Here is a 23594-nt window from a genome sequence, read left to right as displayed (position 1 = left end):
GAAGTGCACCCGTTGTTCTCATGGTTTCTCACACTCTGGTGCTGTCACCCATGATTGCTGTTAAGTAATTTAACACTTTGTCACCACGTAGAACAGCTGCATGATGGTTGGACAGAGGAAACCTTCCACACCGAGGAATGATGGTGTTGTGCAATGATTCTTAATTGGTTATTCAGAGGTTCAACTCGATAGGCCATTTGTGGGTCAGCAGCTTCCGGGACCTGACTAGGTGGAAAGAGCCTTCAAAATAAGATTTCACGTACTACCTGAAAATATATTCTGATGATCTTTTTGATGGGCTTTATGGATTCATTAGAACTTTCTAGCTTGGCCATGGTACCGTGGGTAGCGACAGAGAACATAGCAGCACTCTCTGTGTGTTCACACTAATATATTTCACCCTGTGCTCCCCTGCATCACTGGGCAAGCAGTGCCCCCCTCACTCATTCTGATTCTGCTTACCTTGGAAGTCTTCTTCTCACCAGGCTCATTTCACCTGAATTATTTGTTTGTGTCACTACCTGATCAATTCTGTGGTGTCCACATACCTGGTGTTTATCTATAAACTTTAAGCCGTACGTTAGAAATGCCCTTTACCATTTCATTTTAGTATTTGCTCCTCTAGGCATCTAGACAGATTGCAGAAGTACTGAGGTGTGGGAAGAAAACTCTCCTCATATATTCCTCACCGCTAATGACACACTCAGCTCTGCCGAGTTGCTAAGAATCTGGGATTTTATCATAACATCAACGCCTTCTTTACAGGGTATCAAGGTGTAATACTACCCAGGTTGATCTCAGACTTCTGATACAGTCAAGCTCCCCAAGTCTTCCCAGGTTGAAGACCCAGCAGAGGGAGGTCTGATCCCCTCTGCACAAAAGTAGCTGAGATGTCTTTTCTCTGACACTTCCTACATCTCCATTCTTACTTCCCAGGGTTAGGCTAGGACTGATAGGTGCATTGTGTCCTTTCTGCCCTCAAAAGTACCCTTTCTTTTCCAGCAAGTTGAGAAGGGGTTGAGGGTCTCTGTCCCTGAATCACGTCTACCTCTGTTACTGGCAGAAATCCAAGCCTTGGGGCATGTGTCTCTCTAGAGCACAGAGGATACTGAAGGTGCCTTTCTGGGTTCTCACAGAGCAGTGCGGTGGTCGTTCTCTTCATTGTCTGTGAGGGTATCAGCTTGGATTTCACTACCTGAGTGGCTGGAAGAAGATCCCCATTGTGAAATACTGTGTAGACACGTACATTACGTCCTCTGGTCAATTAGGAAAAACCTTCTATTCTTTTCGCCTCTTAAAAATGAAGCATCCAGGGGCTGGAGAGATGTCGCAGGCTTTAAGGGCACGGACCACTCATCCAGAGGACCTGGGTTTGATTCCTAGAGCCCACATGGCAGTTTACGACTGTCTGCAGATCCAATTTCAGGGTGTCCTCAGAATACAGTCACACAGTCAAATCCAGGTAAAACACCAGTGCATACCAAAACAAAATAAATTATATTTAAAGAAATGAAACATCAAAGTAAAATGTGATTGATCTTAGGAGGTGTTGGGGTACATGTGGTTTCAAGAGAGGCAGAAGGACAGGTTCTACAGTGCCCTGTCAGGGTGGGAGCCATGCTGGTATAGTCCAGTCCTGCAGTCTAGTAGGATTAGAGGTTGGTCCTCGAGGTGACCTTATAGAGACCGCTACCTTCCCATACACAGAAGGAACCATAAGTTGGTTCTGGGATGGACTTGGGACTGTTCGTAAGGACCAAAGGGATTCTGAACATACGATATTTTTGTTAAAAAAGAAAAATGTCCGTGAGTAATATACAACCAGAAATAGGAAGTCCAGATGCAGCTGTAAGGAAGGAAGAAGATGATTATTCAATGTGCTCCCCACATGTGCTCCCCACCCTTCGTCCCCTCTCTCTGAAGCCCGGTTGCTGTGATGGCGATTGCACTGTGCTGAGCTTTCACAGACATGAGCGTGACTGTTTCCTTCTGCTTCCACCATGACGTGAGATCACTGGGCTTTACTCTAAGATGACATAACAAAAACGGTCAGAACTGCTTTTTTCCCTGCTGAAAGTCCGTTTTAAAAACTACTCAAGGTCATGTGAGTAAAAATGTGAAGTGAGGTACATAAAGTTGCCCCAAATGTGTGTTCCCAACCCTGTACCCCACTCCCTGCCGGCTGCAGCCGCAGTTTCCTTATTCTGTACAATGTGACCCCAAATGTGTGTTCCCAACCCTGTACCCCACTCCCCGCCGGCTGCAGCCGCAGTTTCCTTACTCTGTACAATGTGACCCCAAATGTGTGTTCCCAACCCTGTACCCCACTCCCCGCCGGCTGCAGCCGCAGTTTCCTTATTCTGTACAATGTGACCCCAAATGTGTGTTCCCAACCCTGTACCCCACTCCCCGCCGGCTGCAGCCGCAGTTTCCTTACTCTGTACAATGTGACCCCAAATGTGTGTTCCCAACCCTGTACCCCACTCCCCGCCGGCTGCAGCCGCAGTTTCCTTATTCTGTACAATGTGACCCCAAATGTGTGTTCCCAACCCTGTACCCCACTCCCTGCCGGCTGCAGCCGCAGTTTCCTTATTCTGTACAATGTGACCCCAAATGTGTGTTCCCAACCCTGTACCCCACTCCCCGCCGGCTGCAGCCGCAGTTTCCTTACTCTGTACAATGTGACCCCAAATGTGTGTTCCCAACCCTGTACCCCACTCCCCGCCGGCTGCAGCCGCAGTTTCCTTACTCTGTACAATGTGACCCCAAATGTGTGTTCCCAACCCTGTACCCCACTCCCTGCCGGCTGCAGCCGCAGTTTCCTTATTCTGTACAATGTGACCCCAAATGTGTGTTCCCAACCCTGTACCCCACTCCCCGCCGGCTGCAGCCGCAGTTTCCTTACTCTGTACAATGTGAAAAGCAGCAAGTCTATCGCAGGACCGGCATGGAGGTAGTAAATAGTCCTGTGGAAATGGTCAACCACATGACATACGTCCGGAGATTGTCCTGGCCACTCATAAATCTGGGAACTGAGACAGTCCTCGGGTCTGAGGAAATGGCGAGGCTGGGGAGTGATTTTACTTGACTTTCATGGATCAGCCTACTTTGAAATTAACACTGTTATATTCTCCTTGCCTCATTAAGGCCAAATTATCTTTAATTAGCTTCACATAAGTATTAGATATTATACCAAATGAAATTTTGTGTCTGCTGCTCAGATTGCCGGGTGGTTAAATCTTACTTACAGATGAGTTGTGTGCATGTGTGTTTTCAAATTAGCAAATCTAAGATAAGTGTACAGTTCAAAATTACAGCATCGTACTAAGTGGAAGCTCGTTGAAACAGGAGGCAGAAGAGAGGCTGCGGTGGTGCAGCTGGGAGAGGGAGAGAACCCCTCTGCAGAACATGAGCAGGATCTGTGGACAGAATCTCAGCTCTCCCCAGGGAGCCCTGGCACCTACCCTGGTTCATCTTTACCCCAGTGCCAATCCTGAAAAAAGTGCTGGGGTAGCTAGGAAGGAAAGCTGCATTTGTCTGTACGGTTTTTGGTTGGGAGGGGGGTTGTTTGTCCGTTTGGTTTTGTTTGTTTGTCTGTCTGTTTGGTGTTTTTTTGCACTGGTTTCTCAGGGTTGCTGCTGATACGTAAATGCCTCGGGGAGCGCTTGGTCAGTCATCTACTTTCACAGTGACTAGACACGGATTGGATCATTGGGTTGGAATGCAGGGTCCTTGACTAGAAGGAACTCCAAGAGGAATATATAGAGAGACAAGGGATGAGAGCCCCATCTCAAAGGAGGAGTAAATAGGAAGTGGAGGAGAAGGGGAGCCCCGTCCCCCAAGAAGCCACAATATCACTGAGTCATCACTGTGAGAGGCAAGTCTACCGTGGACCATAGTGTGAAAGGTTTTAGTCTGTGATTAGCTAGCTCCATGGCTCCACTGGGCCTGAGGTGAGAGGCTCACAACTTCACAAGCCTGGGTACCTGGTGTGGTGTTTTCCAGAAAGCCCTTTAATTTGTGGTGCAGAGGATTGAGCTCCAGGCTTTGTGCATGGTTGACAAGGATTGTCACAAGTAAGGTTGTGCCGTGTAGCCCAGGCTGCTCCTGAACGTTCAGGTCTTCTGAAGTGCCTTATACTTGTCTTTCTGCTACATCACATGACCTGAAAGGGTAGGAATCATGTCTCTTTCTACTGTTTCTAATGCTAATTAAATGTCATTTGATGAAAGAATACTTAGACACACTGATAGTTAAATAACCAACCTGAGGGACCTGACACCTGCTATTTCTCTGCCTTCTTCCTTCCTTCTCCCGCTCCGTTTGAATCCAGAACATCGTTCGTGCAAGCCGAGTAGGAACTCCACTGTGATGCTGCACCCTTGGCCCTTTGCTATGTTTCTATTGCTGCCACAGATTTCATAGTTTAAGACAGAGTATTTTTTTATTGTACAGCTGCAGGACTGTAGGACTCAGCAGATGACAGTCAAGGTGTCAGCAGGTTTGGGCGCTGTCTGGAAGCATGAGGGAGAAGATCCCCAGCCTTGTGCTCTGCTTGTAATAGGTTTGCTTAATTGTTTGCTAAACCCTTGCCTTGCTGTCAGGTGAATCCCTTCCCAGAGGGAGCCTCGGTGTTTGGCTTCTGGCTCTCCACCTTCAGTCCTCAGACTTGCTGTGGCAAGTGGAGATTGTCTGTTGCATGCTCCCAACATCTCTTCCTCCTCATGAAGTCCGTCCCTCGGTCAGACCCAGGCCTGTCGAGTTGCTTTGTCTACATGGCGTGAGAATTGGGGTATAGACTGCATGAGAATTGGGGTGTAGACATCTTTTAGGACCATTACGTGGGTTTTCTTCCCAAGGACTTCCTGGTTTGTGGCTCCTTTGGTACTTACCGAATTTTAAGCCATTTTTCTTTGGTTACTAAATAAAACTGTTGTAAGCCATGAATGCCTTCTGTGCTTACATGACAATGAATATGTGAATGAAGACTTAACTCGGCTCTCAGAGTCTGGTACATTGCAGACCATACTGAATAAAACCATTTCCAGAAAGACAAATCCTCTTGATTTCTCTCAGCAGAGAGACCAAGGATTTTAGAGAAATGACTGAGTTTATGGAGTGGCTCAGGAGGAGGTAAGGGATTATGTTATTGATACCATCGATTCCTAGTCTCTCATTACTGTAGACTGTACAGCAATACATCGAGGCTCCATTATAATCTCTTGTTAAATTTTTTAAAGTTATTTTGAGGAAGGAGACTGGAAATGTCTTCTTTCCAGATCTCAGCGTCTTTTACAGAACTGTAGACGTGTCAGGCTAGAAGGATTCACAGCCGTTTCTTTAAAGTAAATAGAGGGAAGGTTGCTCCTCAGGAGAGATGGGCTGAAGATTTTGGAATGTGGTAGGGCAGCTTACATAGTAGTCGTCTAAGAAACTATTGCTTAAAGTGAAAGAAAGCATTAAGAGGAAATATGTTGCTTGCTTTTGATTGAAGATGGCCAAAGTCTATTACTTTTGAAAATGCAGAATTATTAAAAAGTTTGTGTTGTAGGATATCTGCAGGAATAAATAGCTCTAATATGACATGAATTTCCTTAGTGACTGAAAACTAAGTTACAAAGCACAGAAGGAGGCTCTGAGGCAGAGAAATGCCCAGTGCATGAAACTGAGGTCATCTGTGCCGGCGATGTGTGACTTGCCGGAAGTTAATAAGGGGAGAAGGAGTAAATGGTTTATTTTTAAGCCATTTTAAGGGTGGAATTTAAATTGCTATTCTTTAAAAGTTGAGTTTTTAGTCCTCTTAACATGGGGAGGCAGTGAGCTGATCAAAGTAGCCTCCAGCCTCTCCCTCCCAAGCATATTCTTCTAGCTAACAAGTGCGCTGTGCTTGTGTTGTGTGCCGTTTGGGGTGGGGTGGCTGATTGAGAGGCCCTCAGAAGAGACTAGAGTCAGAGGTTAACTGCATCTGCCTGGGTGTCTCCCCAAGCCTGAGGCTATAACCATTTGGCAGCATTTGACTTTTTCAACATCTTAAATACAGATGTTTTGATTTTTTTTTTAAAGAGTAGGGAATTGTGTACTTTTATTAATGGTATTGATGATTGATATTGAATGTTCTTACTTCAAAAAGCCAAATCTCCTGGTGAGTGGAATTTTATGAAGCACCTGTTAAGCTTTAGGGAGGAGAACCTTTTTGGCAGGAACCCAAAATACATATTTAAACAATGAAGCTGCCAAAGTCAGGAAATTATAAACCAGTTTTGAAATTACAGAATCTGCTTCTTTATTACCCCTCGGGCTTCCCTCTGCAGCGTGGATATAAGTTCTCTCACATGGGATTTTCTAATGTTCTTGCTATTTAAAGACTAGATTTTTAAAAAAGAAATAATAATCAAGTTTGGAGACCTCCTTGGGGTTGTGTGAGAAAGGGCCATTAGCTTTGAAGTGGAGCTGCTTTCCAGAGCCTTGGCTCACGCCGTTCCCTCACGCATGGAATCCTGGTCCTCTTCCTCTCAGGGTTTCTGCAGACTGGACGTGTAGAATGTTGCTGGGGGAAAAAAAAGTGCCCAGGGTTGTGTGGAGCAACACAGTCCTCAAGAAAACTGAGGAAACCTGCCGAGGGTGGCTTCTTAACTTCCTCTGTCTGAGTCTGTCTTCTTCAGCTCCCGAATTCCATGCCTGGCCCCTCCTTTTAGAATTGGAGCTCTGTGACCCAGGAACTGGGAGGCAGTAGGATGTTCTCGGTCTATCCTAGTAGTAGAGATCCTTTGCGTGCTCTGTAATGAGTGAGTTTGTCAGGACAGGGTCTTGCTTGGTACTGGCCAGACTCCTGAATCCTGTGATCACAGGTGTGCGTCACCCACCGCCTTACAAAGCTCCACTAGTTTTTTGTGTAGCCATCTGTTTTTGTTTTATATGGTTTCTCCACACAGAGATCAGTTGTTTGAGCCTGGGGACCAGTGTACAGCGCAGCGTACTCAAGAGCTTGAGACACATGGAGGTTGGCGACCGTGACAGGGCCTTCAAGTCCCGGAAGACTGATAGTTGGAACTGAGATAAACAAACTTCAGGTTTATTTCAGGGAAAGTCATGTAGTCATTGCATATATTCATGGAAGGAAGGCAGAGACAGAGAACAGCTAACGTCTCTGACCTATTTTATTTTCAAGTTCCTAAGGCTCACTGGTCGGCATCAGTAGCCATCCATTGAATAAAGGGAATAAGAGTTTTACAAATAAAGCACTATTTATTGACAAGCAATCGATTTTTATTGCAGGACACCCATCCTGTTTGAAATTTTGTCCTGAATTAACCGCAAATGTGAAGGCCTTGAGGTGGCAGTGCATCGAGTGCAAGACGTGCAGCGCATGTCGAGTCCAGGGCAAAAATGCAGTGAGTACGCTCCTCACATCCCAGCACCAGTGAGGTGACTGATGGGGGCGCACTTCCTCCGACAGAACGTTGCAATGGTTGAACATTGGTAATGGCACCACACCAGGAAACTGGCTCCTTCATTACATCTTAAGGTTAACCTGGTAACTTGAGGATGTTGCTGTCCTGCATTGGTCTCGGTCTCAATCAGTCTCTGATCTGTTATATTACAGGACAACATGCTTTTTTGTGATTCCTGTGATAGAGGATTCCATATGGAGTGCTGTGACCCACCACTTTCCAGAATGCCAAAAGGTGAACTTTCAAACCATATTAAAAACGGGTTGGGAGTGAAAGTGCGTGGTAGAGCACTTGCCCAGCGTGTGTGAGGACTGACGGAACTCCCAGCTCTGTGGAACAGACAGACAAGCAAAGTAGTTCAGTACTCACCTGCTGACCTGATTCTGACGTCTGGGGGTTCCCCTCCCCACCCCATGCTGTGCAGGTTTCGAACAGAAGAGAACTATAAAGTCCTTTGTTTAGGGTGACAGACATAACACAGTAATTCAGACCTTGGGAGGAAGAAGACTGTCTTGTCAAGAGTGTATAACCCTGTCTATTACCCCATAAAGGAAGTGGATTTTTTATTTATAAACTTCACGATGACAGTGATGACTTCAGAGTCCTAAAACAGGGAGCCTTCTCCAGGGTTTGGCTGTTGGTTGACGTTTAAATGCATGAACATCTGAATTTTCTGTATCTGGTGTAATACGGAGTTTTCTTCTCTGTTTATTTGTGTAAGTCAGCCTTGTCCCGGCCCTCATGTTTGCAATGTGTTTCAACATTTGAAAATGAGTTTGCCCTTTTATTAATATGTATATGTTGACATTGCAAAGGTATAGAAAAATACAAACATAAAGGGACAAAACAGTTAACAAAGGTTCCCTGCTTCTGCACGCCCTTTACAAAGGAGCACTCTGCTCTCATGTGTGCACCGAGTCCCCTCAGTCGTAGATGGTAAGCATTCTCATGTCATTGCTCGCTCGCTCGCTCTCCTAAACATGATTTGCAAGAGTCATGTTGAGCATCATAACACGGAGCGGGGTTCCAGACCTGCTTGTGGGCCATGAACAGGCTTTGTTGGCGCGATTCTTTCCTGTTCTACCTTGAGTTGTCTCAATGGGGCATGCATGCTTTGAGTTGCCACCCTGTCACTGCTCCCTACTGTCACGTGTTCTAATTTGCTTTAGTCATATGCAGTCAAGATGCTTCCTGAAGGTATTTGATTTTGCAGCCTAATATATAAATGAACCATAATTGATTTAATTAACCAATTCTCTATGGTAGATCCTTCAGCTGCAAGTATTTCCCTCACTCCTGAAGGTAAATTTGTAGAGAGGAATTCTCTAATGAGAGGCTACTGACTTGAGAGGCTGTCAGTTTTATACTGACCACCAGTGTGCGAGGAATTATCCTCGTGACAATGCCACTGGGCCACTGGGCCACTGGGCCAAAGACATACTTCCTTTTTACCTCTTAACATCTTTAAAACAATTTTATTAGTTATTATGAGTAGTAATATCTTAGATCTGTTAAAACTACAGTCTTAATATTTTAAATCAGTTCGATAATAAGGGAAAAAAAATCATGGACTTTTTTCCCCTTTTCGTTGAGGAGACCCTGAACTTGTATATTTGGTTATTGACTCTCATTGTTGTACCTGTTTTATGCTTTAATCCTTTCCCGTTGAGGTTCACATACTTACAGCTTTGGTTTTACATAAATAGCGATCAGACTTAGACTCCTGATATTTGCCACATTTAATTTTCCACATAGGCTTGCCTAGGTTTATGTGATTTCTCTCCCATCCCAGGGAAATTATGTTTTAGTAGAGAGATGTTTGAGCATTGAGCTCTTTTGAACTTCTTTTCTAGTTAGCCTATGAACTTTCTGTAAGAGGTTGTTGTAACTCACACCTGTGATACCAGTACCTGGGAGGCTGAGACAGGAGGATCTAGAGTTCAAGGCCAGCCTAGGCTGCTTGAGACCTTGTCTAATGGAGAAGGGTGGGGTGGGGGTGGGGCTGAAATGTTCTGGTGAAAAATAGGAAGTAGCCCTTCTCCTTCCAGGGAGTTCATTGAATTCTTTCCTCACCCCCCCCCCATTTGAATTGGGGCTTGGTGATCTACTAACTTGTCTATAATATTCACATCTTTTGTTTTTTTTTAATATGCTAGACATGTAATTTCAATTATTATAATTCCAGAGTATTTAAAATTGTTGTTTTAATTTTAAAGTACTTAAACTCATAACCATTTTAGTATTGGAAATTTCCAAAAGCAATTGATCAAAACAAACAAATATTTTTTTCCCTAGGGAAGTTCAAGACTCTGATTGACTTAAGATTTTTCTCCCAAGTGATAGGAAAGAAATAAAAGATCAATAGCTTTTGACTTGGGCTGGAGAGATGGTTCCGTGGTCAGGAGCATTTGCTGCTTTCCCAGAGGACCAGGCAGTCCACGACCACCTATAACTAGTTCCCGGGGACACAGTGCCTTCTCTGACCTTCCTGGGCATGTACACATGGCATTCGTATACCGACAGACAGACAGACAGACAGACAGACACACACACACACACACACACACACACACACACACACACACACACACACGTTTTCCGGGGTGAGTATGAGATGGTGGGTGGCTTAGTGGGAAACAGCTTTAGGGAAGAGGGGTAAGCCAGGGCCAGCCTCTGCTCTCACCACCTTGAGCTGGTGTCTTGACCTTCAGCAGTGTCTTTTCTGAGGAGAGCAGCAGGGAGTGACCCACTTTTCTAGAGAAAATCTGCATACAGGCGTCCTTGGTCAGAGTACAGCTACAGGTTGATATTTAATATCTTCGACTTAAGTGAAACATTAAATTTTTTTTTCATATATATATTAATTCAGGGATGTGGATTTGCCAAGTCTGCAGACCAAAGAAAAAGGGAAGAAAACTACTTCATGAGAAAGCTGCACAAATAAAACGACGATATGCAAAACCCATTGGACGACCGAAAAATAAATTAAAGCAACGATTGTTGTAGGTTGAGATCTTATTAAAAGAAATCTTTTATGTTGTGCTTTAAAACATGTAGGTAATTGTAACCCCTCGAGTCTTGTCAGGGTTTTTAGCATAATTTTTCTAAACTCAGTAAGGAGTATTTCCCTTTGCATAACTTTGGGATTTCCCCTCAAAGATAGCATTTGTGACTCCACTTGGTATCCGGGCCCTCTCTTGGCTGTAGCTGTGATGCCGAGTGACTTATTTCAAGATGGAGCTGTGGCAAAGACTGCCAGCTCCCTCAGCCTTTCTTACTGGCTGAGCAGAAAACAGCTTAATTTTGTAAATATTTCCACAGGAATTCCTTTAAACCAAAGAGTATTCTGTTCATATCTTTAGAGAGTTTCTTTATCATTCCAGGCAGCATTAAAAAAACAAACAACTCTCCCCTCCGATGCCTGCCAACGTGATGTTCCCACTTTGCTTAGATTCCTCCTCCAAAATAGTAGCTCCTGAGACCCCTGTAAATGACTCTCCTGTAAAAGTCCCCTCGCCCAGTGCAGGCCTGTGCAGAAGCACTGATAACGTACTTTGCAGTGAACCCACGTCTACTGCGATAGTCCCGTTCCCAACTTCTTTTTGTTGTCTAGTTGTCACTAAAGGCTAGCTGGAAAAAAGATGAAGAGAACGTGTTTTTAACCTCTGTAGACAATAGATTCCACCGTTAGTGTAAGAAATGCATACACAGGGCTGAGTGTGGTAGCACACACAGTTATTCCCAGCACGTGAGAGGCAAAAACAGGCAGATCTCTGAGTTCGAGGCCAGCCTGGTCTACAGAGTGAGTTCCTGGACAGCCCCGGCTGTCTTGGGAACTTAAGGACAGGGGCCGTGTGCTTCATAAATGGGAAGGCATTTTACCTGCCTTGAAAAAAACCACTGACTCTTACCTGCATATTCTTTTTCCCCTTATTTCACCTGAAGAAGTCCACTGTAGTATTGAAGCTCACCCGCACTTCATCTTCCAAAGGAGAAGTAGAAAGCCAAGCTCCTTACTAGAGGGCTTTATGGTTTTTGTTTGTTTGTAATTTCTTTTAGCGATATTTAATGAAAGCCCTTTACCTGGAATGGTAGACATTTTTTAATGGATTTTTGGTTGTTAATGTCTAGAAACAAATATAAAACATTTATGAATAAAATCTTTCATGTTAGTGTCATTTGAAGTAGAAGTTATGTTTTTGCTTTTTTCCCTTTTCCTGGGTAGGCATTGTTCTTGAAATGGAACCGTATCTTCAAGGTCCATTTATAAAATCCAAATTAGAATATAAATCTTCTAAACAAAGGACACAGCTGAAAATTGCACCTGGCACCTATCCTAACTTCTGGTTTGTCCAAAATTGTCCTTTGAGCTCAGGAATTTTTAAGGCAGTCTGGGGAGATTTTCTTTTACTGCTTTATAAGCCCAGTCTCCTTTCTGGCCAGTCTACTCCCAGATCCAGTCCAGATGCAGCCTTAGAATGCAGCCGTGTTAGGCTGGGTGAGGTGTTTGTCACTAACCTCACTGTGTCTCTCAGTGACACCAGAGATCTCAGGGTCACCTGATTTGGCTGACGTAGTAGTGCAGGCAAAGTTCCTGGCAGTTGAGCCACCTCAGATGAACTTACAGAAATTGGTTCATTAAATCTCTGTGTACAAGATAGGCACTAAAACGTGTTCTCTTTGTAATTATCTAAGGTGTTCTGACACTTCGTTATCATACCATCCTCAGGCTTCCATTTCTCCATTAGCTTCCAGCTAAGCGAATAGCTCTGAGCCTCAGCCTTGTCATGATCATATGCAAATGGTTCTGTTGCATACATTTCTCCTGCAACATGGGTAGCTTCCCAGGGCTGCCCAAGGGAGGTGCGGGCGGTCAGCTGCCATTCATGTCAGCAGCTGTGTTTGTGGAGTGACCTCCGATAGCAGTATGGCCAGAAGCCAGCGTCACACAGTGAAATGGCAGTCAGAGTAGGAGGCAGAGGTCCTTCCGCCGAGTGTCTGGTAATGACCATGGTAAATGTGCTGCTTCTCCGCCAGACTCCATGTCATGTCCGACTGCTGCAGCTTCTCTTAATCATTCCTTCAGGTTTGGTTTTGGTTTTTTGGTTTTGTTTTTTTGCAATTGTCCTTTTTTCAGCAATCTTTTATGCTGTAGTTGTCTTCTCCTAGTATTATTGGCTGTTATCATGCTAAGCATAAACCAGAAGAGTATACCTTTATTTTTATTTTTTAGTACAAATTTATGGACATACCCAAATTGTACTTCTGTAGATGTTTTTCAAACCAAGTGAGAAATTACTTCTAACTAGAAATGAGGGTATTCTTCTACTGTGGGTCACACATCCTTCCTCTAAGACGTCTTAAAGGACATTTCAGGGAATCATAATGACTTGTGACAACACTGGGGATGACTTTTTTTTTTTTTTTTTTTTTTTTTTTTTTTTTTTTTGTCTAGTTATACTGAAAGCATTGGATGCTTTTAGTATCTGCAAAATTCCTCTTCCTTGTACTGAACTCGGGTCCTCGTGGATTCTCCTAGTACCTGTCGGACAGGCCCGGGAGAATCCTGACACACACGTAGACTCCAATATCTTTTCCAGCCAAGAAACATGTAGGTGGTGGCTCCTACAGAAACCCATTCTTAGGGTTGCAGGGGGCCCGCTGAGGTTCCAGTAGGCTCATTGACTGTGCATCTAGTTTCTATAGAGTTGTTATTAGACGCCTTCCTAGTTGTGTTATTAATGCTGACACTACTCTCTAAATTCTTGCCTAGGTCTGTAACCAGTGATGAAGGATCCGTGAATGCATTCACAGGAAGGGGGTCACCTGGTAGGGGTCAAAAGACTAAAGTCTGTACCACACCTTCATCTGGTCATGCTGCGTCTGGGAAGGACTCAAGCAGCAGATTGGCTGTTACAGACCCCACCCGGCCTGGTGCCACCACCAAAACCACCACCTCCTCCACCTACATTTCTGCCTCTACACTTAAAGTTAACAAGAAAACCAAAGGGCTCATTGATGGCCTTACTAAGTTTTTTACACCATCACCTGATGGTCGCAGATCACGAGGGGAAATAATAGACTTTTCAAAGCACTATCGTCCAAGGAAAAAGGTCTCTCAGAAACAGTCATGCACTTCTCATATGTTGGCTACAGGTACCACACAAAAGCTAAAACCTCCACCTTCTGCACTTCCGCCCCCCGCCCCCATCTCTGGTCAGAGCCCCAGTTCACAAAAGTCCAGCACTTCCACCTCTTCTGCCCCCACCCAGAGCTCCTCCAGCCGGTCCAGTGAGCCCTCTTTTAGCAGCCTAATTAACAGCAGCCAGCTGAAGGCACTCTTTGATGGACTTTCTCATATCTATACCACTCAGGGACAGTCTCGAAAAAAGGGACACCCAAGTTATGCACCACCCAAACGCATGCGTCGTAAAACCGAATTCTCTTCCACGGCAAAAGCTAAAGCCTGTTTCTTTGGAAAAAGAGATTTTAGGAGCAGGTTTCTCTCTCGCTCCTCCTGTAGCTGGGGGATGACTAGAGGACATATTTTTAAAGCCATTGCTCACTTCAAGCGAACAACTTTTCTTAAAAAGCACAGGATGCTAGGCAGATTAAAATATAAAGTGACCCCTCAGATGGGGACCCCGTCACCAGGGAAGGGGAGCTTGGCAGACGGAAGGATTAACCCTGATCAGGATAATGGTAAGCAAAAGGTGAAAGCTTCAGCCCAACCTGTGCCCGCCCTCCCCCACCCCAGAGAGCTGAGAGGTCCACTCCTCCCTGACACAGACTCAAGCTCTGTCTGTCCTTTCCACTTTGACACACATGAGTGAGACTTTGACCTTTTCCTAATGCGACTAAACCTCCAAAAATGTCCTTCCCACTAATACCCTCCGGCCTCCCGTTACTTCCATTCGTAGTGGCATTAGGCACTCCCCTCCAGATACCTTCATAGTGTCGCTCCTGGCTCTGTAGTCCGCATGAATAGCCACCGCCATGCTTCTGCCGTGCTCTCTCCCGTGTCGCCTTGGCGTGTGCTGGCGGTGCTCCCAGCCAGGTGTTTGAGCTCTGCCTCTCCCTCTGCTCCATGGCTTTCTCATGACAAAGTTCACCCCGCTTCCGTCTCGACAGTGACTCTGTGGAGTGTGCACTGGATTTGAGTGTGTTTGCATGTGTGCCCATCCACCTTAGGAAGGAGACCGGTTTCAAAGTTGAGTGGACAAATTGGTCCTGACATTTGTTACTCTTTATCCAACAAAAAGCCAAAATATGTCATTTGGAAAAATTGGTGAATTTTATGAGCTCAAAACTAATGATGATAATGTGATAACTAGACATCACGTCTTATCTTGGTTGAAAAAGTATGTTTGCTTTGTATCGTTCTTAATTCCCCTCGTATTTGTTCTAGAAAGATGACAGTGATATATAGTAGAGAAAGAGTTACTGCTGGATCTGTGAGCAGGGCTTAGCTCTATAAGTTGATGCTGCTCATTGCAAAGAAGAGCTCCCATTGCCCACCGTGCTAGTTTGGAACCGTTTTTTGGTAATATGCACCGCCCGCCCATGCTTCAAATCAGTGAACACACTTTCTGCTGGTTTTGAATGACAGATACTGAAATTAAAATAAGCATCAAACAAGAAAGTATGGATGTAAATGTGATGGGAAACAAGGATCTCGTGACGGAAGAGGATCTGGACGTGTTTAAGCAGGCCCAAGAGCTGTCTTGGGAGGTAAGTCCCAGGTCCCACACAGCAGGAATGAGAGTTGCGCAGTGGGACTGGAGAGCCCTCTCTGGCTTTTGTTGCCCTTTTCGTTAGCTGTAGCAGTGAACATAGAGTTCTCTTCTCTTCAATAGGGGAAGACTGCACTGGCCTCACAGAGTAGACCAAAGCATGCTAGTTACACAGATAGAATGATAATAGCTGGCCATGGTGGCACACGCCTCTAATCCCAGCATTCCAAAGGCAGGCATACCTCTTAATTCAAGGCCAGCCTGGTCTACAGAGCGAGTTTCAGGACAGCCGGGGCTACACAGAGAATAACCAAAAAAGTAGTGATGGTGGCGTGGCCATGAGGTTGCTCGGTGGGTAAAGGCATTTGCTGTGCAAACCTGACAACCAAGTCTAGTCCCCAAGACCCATGGGAAGGGAGAGCCAGCTACCAAAAGTTGTCCTGACCTACACAGAAGCACCGTGCAGCTCATGGGCGTGCACACACACTCGAAAACACAGAATAAAGAATAAGATAAGACTTTTTAAAGGTTTCTAATAACTTTTGTCCACATTTGGAAAATACTGATTCATATTGTAACTAAAAGCATATCCTTCTCAGTTTACCAGTGGTCCTGACACAGATGGCTAGCCATGTGAAAGTGTGTCCATTCTTAACTTTTTGGCATTGATGAGCACAGTGTTGTCTTTTATAATCAGTTGAAGTCATCTCTAGTAATTTCTCAAAACGGTTCCACTTAACATGTCAGCTCAACTTCGGTTACTGTCAGCAGACATGAAGACGTAAGGCTATAGACCTCTCAAAGACATGCAAGTAATTACTGTGTTCTACTGTCAGTAGACAGTAGTGTGTGGCCAACCATCCCCTCTTCCCTTCAGATCACGCTGTCTGCTGTGGCCTTCTAGCTTTGTTCTTAGCAGCATCCAGCCCTGCTAAAGACTCATGGTGCCTTTGATCTGAAGAACTAGTACGGATTGTCATTCCTTATTCTGCTGCCCCTGACAGCCCCTGTGTTTGTTCTCTCCTTCAGCTAACCAAATGCCAGATTCTCTTTAAGTTTTTTCTTTGTGTGTGGAGTGAGGATATTCCTACGGAAAAATAAGGGACAATAGTCACTATCTGAAAGATAATGCAACCCTAAGCCCTTTATAACACGACAAAGCTTAGTTTTTAAATTGCATTAATCTCTTTGTCAGGGGGGAGGGGGCCTGCATACCAGTGCCTTGGTGCAGGCGTGGAGGTCAGAGGACAGTTTACAAGAATGCTTTTTCTTTCATGTGGGTTCTAGAAATCAGATTATCAGACTTGGCAGCAAATACCTTACCTAAGCCATCGTGTCAGCCCCAAAGCTAGGGGTTTTGTCAAGAAATATGTCTTTTTATTTGCGGGACAGTATACTAGACACTGAGGCTCCTGCACTGATTGTGCAGACCCGTGTGGCTTGCTTCGTGGCAGGAGGGGAAGTAATAGGACTTCTCCACTTCACACGGCACAACTCATGGGGGCTGCTGCGCAGCTTCCTGTGGTGTGGAGCAGCTGCCACGCCAGGGATGCACTGCAGCATGTAGTTCTGCCAGGTACACAGACTCTGGGACCCACTGACTTCACACCATCACCCCTGTGGCATATTTGTTAGGCTATTATTTTGCATGCCTATGAGTCATGTACAGAGATGCGTAATGTTTTCTGTTTTAACGACGTGGAAATTCATAATTAAGATCAATGGCATGTTTGAGTAGCTTCAAATCAAAAAGGAGAAACAATGAAAAAGAAACACTCTGTCTTCTTGGAACTTATCCTGATTTGTTGTCATTGTTGTTTATCAGAAAATAGAGTGTGAAAGTGGAGTGGAAGACTGTGGTCGGTACCCTTCAGTAATAGAGTTCGGAAAATACGAAATCCAAACCTGGTACTCCTCGCCTTACCCACAGGAATATGCAAGGTACGGACCGAGCCTGGCAGGCAGGCCGTGTGGGTTGGAGAACTCCGTTCTACGGCAGGAGTGATGTGATTTTGCGAGGACACTAGGGTTCCGAGGATGTGACTCAGTTTGCTGAGTATGCGTGAGGCCCGGGTTCTGCCATCTAATGCCACATAAAGCCGATCATGGTGCATGCCTTGCACTTGAGCACCTTGGAGTGGAGGCAGGAAGATGAGAGGTTGAAGGCCTCGTTGTCAGTACATATTTCATTGATAGCCATGAACTTGTCTCCAAAGACCAGGAATGAGTGAATAAGTGAGTTTCGGTAGTCAGTCAGGAGCGTTTGCATTTGCATACTTTTGCGGTGTGGTTTTGCACTGTTAGCATATATTCATTCCCTCACTCTTCAGAACCATGGGTATTAGAAATTTCTTTTTGAGCCAGGAGGTAGTGGCACACTCCTTTCATCCCAGCACTCAGGGAGGCAGAGGCGGGCAGATCTCTTTGAGTTCAGGGCCAGCCTGGTCTACAGAGCTAGTTCCAGGACAACCAGGGATACACAGAGAAACCCTGTCTCCAAAAATCCAGGATAAGTAAATTTTTCTTTGACTTTCTAGGCCATCCTGTTTTTGTTTGGTTAGTAGGACAGTCAATTGCTGGTTTTATGTAGAACCAGATCAGAAAAAGCAATAGTCGTGTAGCGGTGCTGACAGACTCCCTGCACTGGAATTCTTTTACTTGAGGGTTTAGGTTTTATCGATAGTTTCTTGTATCTCATTTTTTTCATGGTTCTTCTCCCAGAAATTTAACAAAATAGAAAAAATAGGAAATAATAGGCAGCAGGAACTTTCAGAAATCCTTCCTCAAATCTCGTAAGGCCATTTACAGCCAACATTTTAAAACGAACAGAAAATGGTGTCAGTTTCTCCCTTTTATTGATCTAAGATTAACTCTAAGTGTCTTACCAACCTACCATATCACCCAACATTTCTTTTCTTCTGATATCCACATCAAGTCACACGGTATTCGTAGACTCTTGACTTTTACCCTCCCAGCCAAGACTACAAAGTGAGATTACATCTCAAACAATGTTTTCGTTTTTTTTTTTTTTAATTTAAAAAAAAAAATTCTAAATCTCGGTGGGAGACCAGTTTAGCTGAGATGTTGAGAATGATGGTGAGGTAATAGGAGACAAGAGGCCGATGTCTGCCAAATGCATGAACATGTTATGTACATGTGTACATAAACTCGAGTATCATAATTTACATATCTGTGTAATGTGTGCATATAACTTACAGTGTCTGGAAACTCTTAATGGCAGGACCACTGAAGTAGATGTCTATACTGTGTGTTAAACATACCCCATCCCTTTGTTGGTGCTATGCAAACGGTACCGTTACTCTCAGAAGATTAAAGAACGTGTGTGGTCAGTAATTCTGCATCACTGAGTGCAGATAACTAAGTTAAAAATATAACACTGCAGACAAAAGCCCAAAACACTTTTTAATTTAAAAATTAGAGCAGCAGTAGAATTGGTAAAAACAAATGCAATCTTTTAACTGTCAACCTTGTGTCGGCTGTCATATCCAGAGGCAGAAATAAAAGCCACATTTTAGGACCTCTGCCTCATGGGTATCCATACTACTTTAAAGATAGTAAGTTCACTTATAAATAAAATATTATTCTAGGTACAGCACTCTGCATTAAAACTATCAGAAATACAACATTAAATCTGAATTTTTAAAAATAGACTTGGTCACCCTAAAGAATAGCATTCTGAATAGTTGATTTTTATACAAGGTGACTTCATTCCTGAAAGCTTTTGCTGGTTGATCACAAAGTAAAATCAGAACGCATTATTGTACACTTTATTTAAAACATTTTAATGTCTTTGTATTTATTACTGGATCCTTTAGTGACAGCCTCTCACTCTGTAGCTCTGGCTAGTCTGGGATTAGATGTGTAGATCAAGCTGGCCTAAAGCTCATCGGGAGCCTACCCCGCCCACACCCACACCCCACCCCACCCCACCCCCACCTCTGTCACCACTGTTGGGGTTAAGGGTGTTTGCCACCATATCTGGCTTCTTTTTCCTTTTTAATGTCCTAGAGACAATTGACCCATGTTTAGCTTTTCTCTCTTTGAGCAGTATAGTCACTCTGATAGATTCTCTGATTTTTACACTTTGACAGATTACCAAAGCTTTACCTGTGTGAATTCTGTCTTAAATATATGAAGAGTAAAAATATTTTGCTAAGACACTCAAAGAAGTGTGGATGGTTTCATCCTCCAGCAAATGAAATTTACCGAAGGAAAGACCTTTCAGTATTTGAGGTAAGCATGTGTAAACACAATACCCTCTTTTGAACCCTAATATTCCTAACTGTCGCTTGTATACTTGTGTGTGGATAGCACAGTGCATATTCAGTTTTGGAGTTCGACCTGCTCTTTGAAATCACTCCGTGGCATACATAGTCCTCTAACCACATTAAGGAGCCGTTAGCCTGGTGAAGAATTCTTACTCCATCACATCAGCTCTTTTGTCTTTTTCTAATCCTTTTCTACAGCAAAACATTCACCAGTGAATTAGTGATCTCCTCGGCTCTTTGTAAATTCAACATTCTGTAGCAGGAGAGATTAGCTTTGTTCAGCAGCTCCAGCCAGTGTCTGGCAGGTCTGCCCCTTCCCGGGAATTGAGTAGTTAGCCTAGCCGTACGTATCTGCTTAGCACACAAGCACCTGTATTTTCGTCCGTCCAGCTCCTGCCAGGGTGGACAAGTCCTCGGGGCTGGATCCCAGCAGATGTAGGGACTCTTCCCAGTCTATCAGGAATCCCTTGTGCTCACTCGGGGGGTGTTGTAGGTTTCTTGAAGACATTGATGTTCTCAGAGTAGACGTAGCAGAAGGCCTGCCTCGCCTTCATTGTCAGGTGCGCTTCTGCTGCAGGCGCAGGGCCTCGTTTCACTGTGGCAGTTGTCTACTGAGGCCTCGGAGCTCTCCTCTCTCGGGCCTGTCTGTCCTCGCCTTTATCCTCCTCACTACAGCCACACACTTGCGTGCCTTGCTGTGCTGTCTGTCGTCTTTGTTACCATCGTGGTGTGTTGTCTACACTTCAGGGTCTCAGTCAGCCTTTCTTCTAAGCAGACATGATACCCTCCTTTCTGAAAGCCAGGGTCTCTCTGAAAATGCCTGTGTTCCCGTGTGTTCCCATGTACCGTTCTCCTGCACCGTTGCTTTCTTCTCTGGCCTGCAGCGTCTCCATTGTCATGAAGGGAAGCTCGTCTGTTTCTCATGCCCAGAGCCTTCTCAGACAGGTTCCCCCATCTCAGCACTGTCAGTCACTGCAGCCGTGGGCTCTTCCTTCCCACAGCTTCCTGCTCTTTCTAGTGAGCTCGAAGGGCAAGTGGAGCTGTTGGTGAGGCTTGCTTTACTTCTTATTAAAGGCCAAGCAGCACTCCTGACATTTCAAGCTGACTAATATATTGTATAGGGACTGTCGTGTACATTTTAAGATGTTTAGCAACATCCTGCCATCTACCTCCCGGTTGCTGGTGGTGCTGCCACTCCATTTCTGACAACCAACCAAAAATGCCTCTGGTCATAGCCACATATCCCTGAGCAGAAATCGGGTGGGAGGTGGGACTGGCTCCTAGTGAGCATCCCTGGTACGAAGGAAAGCCAAGTACAAGTTACCCCACTCGCTGTACCGTTAGGATGCCCCTCCGCTCCAGCAGCCCCAAGGAGGCGAGGTACAAGGGTTGGTCTCTGGAGCCCTGATTGTGTCCGCTTTACTGTTCGCTCCTTCTCCTGACGCCTTGGACACTTTCGCTCTAACCAAAAGAAAACTGAAGTGACTGCTCATTTTTTATCCCAGACAGCAAAACACATTGTTTGCCTTAAGTAATTACTGACTAAACCATCCTGAGTGAGCCTGTGTGGACGCTCTAATCTGTCAGGAAATCATCTGGGTGGGGTAATCAGTCTTGTTAGGCACGTGTTTGGAAAGCACAGGGATGAAAGTCGCCCAGAAGGGTAGTTCATTCATACACTGAGAATGAGGAGGAAACCCTCAGGCCCTATTCTGGCATCGTGATTGAAGGTATCAGTTATGGAAAGGAAACTTTGAGATCTTTTCCGTGACTCAAAAACAAGTAAACAGCTATCACAGATGGCGGGTTTCCTGAGTCTCTTCTGTACCTGTCCCTTTCCTTAGACTCTGCTGAGTTTTCTGTGGTTGGCGTTTTCATTTCTGTTTCTGATGCACAGATGCACACCTCCATTATTTTCTGTGTTCAACATTGTTTCTGAAAGGACCATACTCCCAAATACATCAAAACTTCCTTTAATTAAAGAGAGAATTGTATCCTCAGTGCCAGTTGCCTATATTCGAATATGTTGCTATGTGTGGGACTAAGGTTCTGTCCAAGGGAAATAGTTATATGAAATCTAAAAATAATTTGTGCAGTATAAGAACCAGTATGGTCCACAGGAGACCCGGGAGTGGTCAAGTTCATTGTTAAAGAGCTCGGGTTAGCAAAACCTGTCTCCCCCCGAGAAGAGAGTGGGGTCCGCACGGCTCTCTGTTGCAGCAAACCACTACATTTGATCAGAGACACTGCTGTCTGTGCCTTAGCTCCTGTGGAGGCCTTGGTGTCCCAGCTTGAGTCTTTTATTTTGAAGAGAGTAGACTTTAATCATGGTACTTACTGTAGGTGTAAATTCACCTGACTCTGTAAGTATTCCCAGCAGACATTGTGTCTTCTCCAGTCATATTAAAATGATACCAACATGGTTGCCTCTGCTGTTAATCCATACTTCTTAAGAGTCAGTATAACACTGGCAGTTCGTTTATTTTATTTTTATTTGAAGTCCTTTTGAAAATAACAGAAATTTGACATGCATGATGAATTTTTTGTTTCTTCAATTATCAGATTTACTTGGCTCCAATTTAAAAGTAAGAGGGCATGCCTGATAAACTTTAACTCGTAATAAATTGCAAGTGAAAGTGACTTTGCTAGCGTTGCTGTTTATTGAATGATCTTAAGGAGATGTTAGCTGTCTTGACTTTACCTTAACAAGAGGAGAGATGGAATTCTGCAAGTAACAGCTATTCCCTGGTTATAAGCCTACAGGATCTAGAGATAAAGTTATACATTTTAAAATGATATACAGAAGAAGCAAGTTTATTTCTAATAATACATGCATGTTAAATAATGTTGTCTGTTTCTCTCTTGCTAGGTTGATGGGAATATGAGCAAAATTTATTGCCAAAACCTTTGCTTGTTAGCCAAGCTCTTCCTGGACCACAAAACATTGTATTATGATGTCGAGCCATTCCTTTTTTATGTCCTTACAAAAAACGATGAAAAAGGCTGTCATCTGGTTGGATACTTCTCTAAGGTGAGCCAAGAGCCAGCATGACCTTCATTCTCTCTCGCAAATGTTTTTAGTGGAGCTCAGTTCTTTGAACAGGGTTTTGGTTTATTTTTATGACAATAATTTGAGTAAGTGGTTCACGTTTCTGAAAACCTCAGCTTTTTGTTTAAAGCTCCTTTGAAAAGACAAAAACAAAACCCACCAAACAACAACAACCAAAACGGTGCCTAGGAAGTATGCAGAGGACCCAAGCACCACGTGCAGTGCTGACAAGTGACCATGTGACATCTGATTACCACCTCAAATGTTAAGCTTCTTTCTCCTTTAAAGTGTGGGTGCACGTGAAGCTCTCCGTGATGTAGCACTTACGACCTCAGACTCTCTGACTCCTTTCCTACCCTCGGTGGTCAGCGGTATCCAGAGAGTTAGAACATTGTTGGGGCTAGGGGCTGCTGAGATGGATAATGAGAAGGGACCAGGGCCCTCTTGGTAGGAGAGGACTAACTCCCAGAAGTCCACATGCATACATGAATCCCCACCTTGCCCCGCACCCTGCACCCCGCCCCCTCATGCCCCTACACACACACCAAGAAATAAATGTAGTTTAAAAAGCCAAAAACACCACCAGCAATTGATGGCCAAGCTGTTAGATGACTGGTTTCCCACCACTGCCTCTCATGATCCGTGCTGTAGTTTTTAAGTTCTAAAGAAGTCTTGCCTCTGGGAAAGCGATCTGTCTCTAGCAGTCACCATGGGGAAGACCTTGTATACTAAGGCTTAGTGGCTCATCTTTTCATTGCTTCAGAGCTCTCCAACTTCTGCTCAGAAACTGCTATTGATAACTCCTGCACGTGGAAAGAGAGCTATTTTTGAACGTGTTTGCCAGGTGTTGAACTTTCCTTGGGTGTGCACCTAAGAGAATGGTTACATAAACAGAGACGGTAATTATCCAGACGCCCAGCAGATGAGTCACTTTTATTGGACCTGCTTTTCTTTAGTGTTCATGAAACACTTCATAGAAGAGCTATTTTCACAGGGGATGAGAAGCTAGACTGTCTGCCCTATGCGGTGGCCTCTACTCCAAGTGCTCAGAAGGCTTAAGACCAGGGCTCAC

General features: G+C 44.5%; 1 protein-coding gene across 17 annotated transcripts in view; it reads left to right on the top strand.

Annotated features, from left to right (window-relative positions):
* Kat6b (lysine acetyltransferase 6B) overlaps nucleotides 1-23594 on the top strand; it is a 177782-nt gene that overhangs the window by 114044 nt on the left and 40144 nt on the right. For 4 of the 17 annotated variants that reach the window (NM_001433087.1, XM_087586571.1, XM_087586572.1 and 1 more), the window contains 8 exon segments: nucleotides 7276-7391; nucleotides 7604-7685; nucleotides 10321-10453; nucleotides 13225-14153; nucleotides 15061-15182; nucleotides 17010-17125; nucleotides 19297-19438; nucleotides 22343-22504. In NM_001433087.1, the coding sequence (NP_001420016.1) occupies nucleotides 7276-7391; nucleotides 7604-7685; nucleotides 10321-10453; nucleotides 13225-14153; nucleotides 15061-15182; nucleotides 17010-17125; nucleotides 19297-19438; nucleotides 22343-22504 (1802 nt within the window). 17 annotated transcript variants of the gene reach the window in all.

The sequence above is a fragment of the Rattus norvegicus genome, chromosome 15, assembly GCF_021556685.1.
Source record: "Rattus norvegicus strain SHRSP/BbbUtx chromosome 15, alternate assembly SHRSP_T2T, whole genome shotgun sequence".
NCBI lineage: Eukaryota > Metazoa > Chordata > Mammalia > Rodentia > Muridae > Rattus > Rattus norvegicus.
The sequence above is the reverse complement of the archived record's forward strand: the minus strand, read 5'-3'. Positions and strand labels throughout refer to the sequence as shown.